This window comes from Felis catus, chromosome D1 (genome assembly GCF_018350175.1).
Source record: "Felis catus isolate Fca126 chromosome D1, F.catus_Fca126_mat1.0, whole genome shotgun sequence".
NCBI lineage: Eukaryota > Metazoa > Chordata > Mammalia > Carnivora > Felidae > Felis > Felis catus.
In genome coordinates this window covers 30,418,581-30,425,662 of record NC_058377.1, presented here as the reverse complement: position 1 = coordinate 30,425,662, position 7,082 = coordinate 30,418,581, and the positions used below count along the sequence as shown (strand labels likewise).

Below are 7,082 nucleotides of genomic sequence, written 5' to 3'. Positions count from 1 at the left end.
AGACTTCAGCCCCAACTCTGAAGTCATAGCACAATCTCCTTTTCATTTCTATTTTACTGTCCTTCCCTAGGCAGTCCACTTGAAATCATCAGGAAATATATATATATATATATATATATATATATATATATATATATATACACACATTTTAAATAAGAAATGGCGCTTTCACTCTTATCGTTTGGGTTATTTTTTTATGATTTGAATCACTGGTGTAAACAAAGTAAAAAAAAACAAGAAAATATCCTTGTTGAGAATTTTGTTCTTCCATCTTTGATTTTTTTGGGGTGGACAGATTCTTTTCTTACTGTAAGAATAAGAAGTACCTGTGGTATTGTTTGCATAAATGTCTAGAGGGCTCAGATCATTTGTTACAAATTTATTCTTTTGATTTATAAAAATCTCTTTATGCTTCAGCATTGCTCAAAACAGGGTGGCCAGACATAATCCCCCTGCCCCAATCAAATCTCTATGATTTTGATAATTTCCCCCATGTGTCTTCTTCAGGTTTATATTGGTTATATCTTGTTTTTCTTTCCATCCCCCCATCTCTCCATTTCTGAGCCATCACTCAGGCAGATACTTACTGACCTCTTTTTTCCATCTCCACTTTGACCCAGGAGATTAAAGGAGGCCATTGTCACATCATCATTGGTCAGCCAATCAGGTGAGCACCTCCTGTCAATGACTTCCTTGTTCCAGAGGAGTTCTTCAGCAGTTTCAATGGAAGGAGGGAGCCAAGAAGGAGGCCTGGCATAAGTCCAAAGATGATAATTACAACATGGATTGTGTACATTCTTGCCCGGAAAGGTGCAGGGTTCCCCTTCCCACCAAAAATCAGTTCGGTAGGTGGAGCTTGGGATAGCTACCTGGAATTGTTTCTCATCCATCTCCTCCCTTCTGAGCCCCCTACTGCACTTCCAAAGAGATCTTATAACATAACTTTGAATAAGAATGGAGGAGAAGGGCTGGTTCTCTAGGTATTCTGAGGGCATTAACTTACCAATTTGTTACAGGACGTTGAAGTTGTAGAAAGTGAGGCTGTATCTGTAGTACAGCACTGGCTGAAAAAGGTGAGTAAGATTTCTCTATGACTCAGGGTACCCCAAATTCTAGAGCGCTGGCCTCAGCGGGTGCAGGAATCTGGACTCCTTTCCTCCTAAACCTGGGAAACTCAAATTCATTGCCAAACACCTTACCTAGAGCTGTGTCTAATTCACCAAATTTCCTAGAAGATGCTGGGGCTTGTGTCTTCATCAGAGATGTGTTGGAATCATCACTATCCCCACCCTGCTTCTCAAGGATACTGGATGAGAAGTTTCAGATGTGTCACCTCCAGCTACTGAGCATCTCAGCAGTATCTTGGGATAGGGCCAAGGATTTAATGAGTCCCCTAGAATTCTACAGATAAGCTTGCTATGGAACTTTGAGAGATAGAGTGTGTACGAAAAGACACACAACATGTGTAGGGAAAACAGGGAGAAGGAAGAAGAGATACAGAGCAACACTTTCAGGGGAAATTACTCACCTTTCAGACTGAAGAAGAGGCTTCCCAGGACATAAAGGAGAAGATGTCGACCAACTGCCCTCCCACGCATGGCCAAGATGTACATGTGACCAGAGATGTGGTAATTGAGAGTTTGAGGCAATCATCCTAGGGGAGTGGGCAGATAGGCGGACATGCACAATGTCCAATTGAAAAGGGTCTTGGGCAAGTGGGTGGAGCTTGTCCAGGCTGGGTTCCACCCCTCCCAGGGAGTCCTTGCTGGACAGTAGTCACATGCACCCTACCTGGGTTTCCTAGGTGAAGCACCATCTCTCAAAGTCTGATTTGTTGGCAAACCAGAGTCAAGAGGTCCTGGAGGAAAGAACGAGAATCCAGTTCATAAGATGGAGGTAAAACATCTCATTTGCCCTGAGCCGAGTTGTGGGGAGGGAGGCACAAGGGCCCCACCTTCAGTATACCTGGCCAACACAAATTCACAGCTATTCTTCTCCAGAGATGTTGACTTTTTGGCTGAGAAATTTTTCAGTATTTGGGGTCTTAAGGGAATATTTTTGCTATCTTGAAAGCCCAGCTCATTCCTAAGTTTTAGCATGACTTGAGGGGTTGCAAAACTGGGCTTGCTCACCGTTTCTTAAATGCTTCTGAATAAATTTTAGACTTCTGTTACTTTTGCACTTGATTTGTTCAGAAGTGGCTGTACTTTAAAGAGCAAAAAGAAAATAAGCTCTTAAAATGCAAAAGCCTGAGCCCTCATCTGCAGCTGAGGTGAGAGGAGGTTTCTCAGTGCCCAAGGCTAGAATTCTGTGCTTCACATTGTGGTGGCTTTGCCAGCCTCCCGCTATGCCTGCTGGAGCACAGACCACCTGCATCTGCCTCTCTTGGCTCTGAAGGGCAGAGACCTGAGGTGGAGGGAGATGGGCCTGGAAGCCAGCTCATTCTCTCTGGCATGAGCGTCCTTATTTCCTTCAGGACTAGGGTTCACTTTTCCCAGCCAAAGAAATGTGGGATTAAACAGGTACTCCTGGAAACTGTGGAACAGCTCCCCTCTCATTTCTGTACTCTTTTCTTCCTTCCCCTGCCTCCATCACCAGCTTTGTTCACTTCTACTAAGGAGGACATATTTCTCAAGAAATGTATTTTTGCTGAGGAATATCCAGTTTTCTCTGTTGACCCCTTACAGTGCCATTAGCATTTTAAAACAGTATTCAAATGTTTAGTAATTATGTAATAGGAAAGGGTAGCAAATAATGGAATTTGAGACCTCCTTGGGAAAGACTTTTTGGATGGGAAATGTATTCTAAAATCATAAATGTTGGGGACTGTATACAATCACTGCCGTGCATGTGGGAGACTGTCCCTGCCTGACATAGCTGCACTATATGGAATTGTAAATGTTGCAATTCCTTGGTCTGGATAATATGAACATCATCTTCAGATATTTTTTAAACATTAGCTGTATGGCATAACTAGATTAAAGCTTTGGAGACAACCTACAGTCAATTATCCATGTATAATTTTTCCACTCTGGACTTTCTGTGGATTTTTTAAATCCATAAACTGTGACTGGTTCCCCTACAATCCACTAGTTTTGGTATTATTTTATTAGGTTCAGTAAATATGTAGTCAGGGAATACATATCCCTTCATTAAGCATCAGTGGATACTCATTTGTTTGGTAGATGACCACCAGATGTTTGCTAGGACCTCTAAAGAGAGAGAAAATAAGATGGAGTTCCCCGTTTCCAAGGGATAAAAGTGAACTAGGTGGATAAGGTATGCGAATGTTAGAGAAAATGTCAGAAAAGCCATGAAGAGGATCTATAAGAGCATAGCATGGGAGACCCAGCTTGCACAAGCTCTAGGCATTGCTGCCTGGAGTAGCCAGAAGAGGTTTCTAGCAGGACATTTGCTTGGACTGACACATAAGCTGGGCAGGGACAGGATAAACAGGAGCAGGAATGAGGGGTGTTTCAAGAGATCATGAAAGCCTTGGCAACTTAGCCAATTCCATCTGGCCTCCAGTGCCCAGTGCTGTGGCCCCTTCTCTGAGGTTTCCTGCTTTCTGCCTTGGGCTGGGAGTAATCTCTCCCTTCGCTGGAATTCCTTTATCCTCTCTTGCCTCTCTTTGGACACTGACCCAGCTCTACCTTGTGTGAGTGGTAAATGAGCACATTTATCTCTCCCAGACTTCAAGTCTTCACATTGAAAGCCCCAGAGCACCTAGAACAAGGCAATTTTAATAGATGCAAAAATGGAGGATATAGTGGACACACTGGTTTTGCTGGAGTGAAGGACTTGTGGGGGAAGAATAGAGTTGAGGGGGGCATGAATTGCACCACAGAGAGGAAGGCAAGTCAGCATGGTGAAATAAAACAACAGCAGCAATGAAGGGTCTGCAGCTTCTTTGTGACAGAATTTTCTACAATTATCTCTAAACCATAGTGAATATGGCACAATGTAGATCATAAGGAGCTGATAAGAAAGTTGGAGAGGAATTCAGAAGGAGTGAATTCCACGTCTTACAAGGTTACTCACCTGCTGTGCAACTCTAGTAAAGGCACTTAAACTTTCTGTTTCTTCGACTTACCCTACCCAGGATTTGCTACCTACCCAGGATTATTGAGTGGCTCAGGGGTACTTGATAGTAAAACAAAACAAAACAAAACAAAACAAAACAAAACAAAACAACAAAACAAAACAACCCTTGTGTGCCTCATGAAAGAGGAGTGAAGGACAAGATCAAAATTTCATGGCGACAGAATATTGTTTATATGATTCCAACCCATTCACTATGCTTAGTGATAAAGAAACTCAGGAATTCCAAATGTTTGAATGGTATTTTTCAGCCATACCCGTATCTTCCAAGTGCCAAGTGAGGTGAGGGAGGATGTTATGCGAGACCGAATAGAGCAGGTGAGACGAAGGTAAGCCATTTGGGACAAGTTGATTTGTACTCCTAACTGGGGGCAAGTGGCGATGGGGGTGGCTGTTAGCCTCTCCTCTGTGGGTCTCCCTGGCTCTAGACCACACCTGGGTTCCATGGCCATGCCTGAAGCCCTTCTTGGCTGAGTGTCTCTTTGTGGGAATTTGCTCCAGGACCCGAATGGGGCAATGGCTCAGGCATGGGCTGTGTGGGCATCTCAGCTCCACGCCATGATCTGGATGTGCACTCTGGGTAAGCTTTGCCATCTGGCAGCCTCCCCTTTGCCGTGTTCTTCATCTGCAGCCTATGCAATCTTACGGATGAATCATCTCAGGAGATTCACAACAGAACTTCCTATGCAGACTGCTGAGAGCTACAGGTGAGAGGGCCAACAGGTGAGGAAAAGATGCTGTCCTGGGTGTGAGACAGTGTCCTGGGTGGAAGTTTGATTATAAAGTTTAGCTTTTCATTTTGGTGAGGAGGCCTACACTTGGGGCCAGTGGGAGTGGTGGTGAGGTTACCTTAGGCTTCTGCAATGCCTTTCTAAAGTTTCTGAAAGGACTTGAAGTCAAGTTCAGGATTTGACCTCTCTGACACTTTTAGCTGTGGTGTCACAGTGAGTGCTTCTAAGCCTGGAACAGGTAAGGGACCACTTGGGATCTTGTGTTAGTAGATTGTCAGAGGGCCTGCTGCTCTGCATTTTTAACACCCCAAGGCATTGCTGCTGTTGGTCTACTGACCCTACTTGAACCACAAGGTCACAGAGCACTGGGGTCAGGAGTGAGGGCATATATGTTTTGACCCTTCCACCAGTTGGGACTTGGCTTTGGGTCCCATGGCTTCTTGGCCTGCATTTGGTACCTGTGGTCACAATAGTGGCCATTCACATGGCTCTGGTAGGTGGAAGGCCAATGACAGTCGATGCACTACAGAGGCCATCCATTCAGGAAAAGGTTACTGTACCCCTGTCAGGTGTGAAGACTGAAATGGATGTCATAGGGGACTGAAGGAGTGATTTAAACACAGTAGAACCCCAACATACTTTCAAGGAAGGCTATGGAGATATAGCACTGGCATTTATGGAATTCTTATTGTATACCAGCTTCAGCACAAGGCATTGTCAAGATTTCTCATCCGATCCAAAAGAACCTTAAGAGGAGGGCATTGTTCAAACCCACTATACAGATGGCACAGGATACTGGCTTTTAGTCCAACTCCATGTGCCTCCATTTTTTCAGACTTTAGAACATTGCCTTGAGGACAATGGCTTCCAGCACTTAGTAAATGACATGATGTGCCATGTCAATTGTTTACTCATATTAAAGAGATAAGGAATCTGGGGTGCTTGCAGGGTCTTCTGAAGTTTGAAGAAGCAGATTTCAATTTGTATTTTCAAAATAGGTCAATTCAAATGGAAAGTTTCAAGTTTGAAGAAAGCCAAGTTTCAACCCCAGCTTTGTCTGATACACTATCGTCCTTTCCCTCCATGGGTTTTTCTGCTCTAGGTGCACCTCAATGAATGTTGGGGTTGTGGGCTTTGGAGGCATGATCATCAAGCCCTGTAGCCATCCTGCATATCTGTGATGCACCCCTGCATTTCTCTGATGCAATCCTCTGCTTCCCAGGTTCATGTCCTTTAGGGTCAAGGAACAGCCTGTGTCAGAAGAATGTCTATTACCCCTTGACCTGAGGAGCGACTACACCTGGTGGGTGAGCCTTTCCTTGTGACAGTGCAGCACTGGAATCTTCCCGCTGAACTGCTAATAAAGAGACATGGTATTTAATCACTGTCCTTGTCTCTGGTGTGAGTGCTTTGCCATCCATTCATTCATCAGGCTCTGAGCACCTCATGGGCTTGGCTCTGGAGACTCACAGCTTGCAGCTTTTTGGGGAGGCAGATGACAGGCCAGAACAGAGCTGTGTCAGCAGGCCATGTGGGGTGCTCCTGGAACACTAGAAGGGGTGCTGGGCTAGGCCAGGACAGGAGGATTTCTGGGGGAAGTGTGCCTTGTTTGTTTCACTCAAGTATTTATTTTATCTTTATTTCTTCTCTAGCTCTCTTCCCGTCTTTATGTAGATCCAAGTTTCTGACTTATTCCTTTCCCTTTCTGAAGAACTTTTAATAGTTCTTGTAAGGCAGGTCTACTGGAGACAATTTTCCTTGAGTTTTGTTTGAGAAGGTATTTCTACCTCACTCATGAAGGACAATTTTGAGGGACATAAAATTCTAGGGTTTTTTTTGTCTTTAACACTTTAAATACGTGCCCCACTCTCTTCTTGCTTGCATGGCTTAAGAATGGATGTTACATGGAATTTTTATCCTTGCTCCTCTTTAGGTAAGGATTTTTTCCTACTCAGGCTTCAAGAATTTTTTTTCCATGTCTTTGATTTTCTGCAGTCTGAATATACTATGCCGAGGTGTAGAGTAGGTGTAGGTGTAGAGTAGGTGTAGGTGTAGAGCTTTGAATGTTTACCCTGCTTGGTTTTCTGAGCTTCCTGGATCTGTTGTATGGGGTCCACCATTGCAAAATTTTCAACTACTATTACTTTGACCATTTTTTTTCTGTTCTCTTCAGTTTTTTCCTCCTGGTATTCTCATTATGCATACATTTACCTTCTATAATTGCCCCAGTTTTTTTTCCCATTTTGTTCC

At 43.9% G+C, this 7,082-nt stretch overlaps 1 protein-coding gene across 4 annotated transcripts; it reads left to right on the top strand.

The window, feature by feature from the left end:
- Positions 1 to 680: 680 nt before the first annotated feature.
- Positions 681 to 6,218, top strand: SPATA19 (spermatogenesis associated 19). 4 transcript variants are annotated; one of them, XM_023239308.2, is made up of 7 exons: positions 681 to 845; positions 1,017 to 1,073; positions 1,536 to 1,628; positions 1,805 to 1,896; positions 4,353 to 4,430; positions 4,703 to 4,824; positions 6,055 to 6,218. In XM_023239308.2, exons 1-6 carry the CDS (start codon positions 768 to 770, stop codon positions 4,797 to 4,799), a joined length of 495 nt encoding a protein of 164 aa, XP_023095076.1. In that variant the 5' UTR covers positions 681 to 767; the 3' UTR covers positions 4,800 to 4,824; positions 6,055 to 6,218. The 4 variants fall into 4 exon arrangements, with proteins under 4 accessions (XP_023095076.1, XP_023095075.1, XP_019668591.1 ...); XM_023239307.2 differs by having other exon boundaries at positions 682 to 845; positions 4,703 to 4,808; XM_019813032.3 differs by having other exon boundaries at positions 684 to 845; positions 4,733 to 4,808.
- The last annotated feature ends 864 nt before the right edge of the window (positions 6,219 to 7,082 follow it).

Coding starts and splice junctions, on each gene's coding strand:
- SPATA19 (XM_023239308.2), top strand. CDS start 768: ATGATAATTACAACATGGATTGTGTACATTCTTGCCCGGAAAGGTGCA. Junction 1,629..1,804: donor TACATGTGACCAGAGATGTG/GTAATTGAGAGT, acceptor TGGGTTTCCTAG/GTGAAGCACCATCTCTCAAA. Junction 4,431..4,702: donor ATAGAGCAGGTGAGACGAAG/GTAAGCCATTTG, acceptor GCCATCTGGCAG/CCTCCCCTTTGCCGTGTTCT.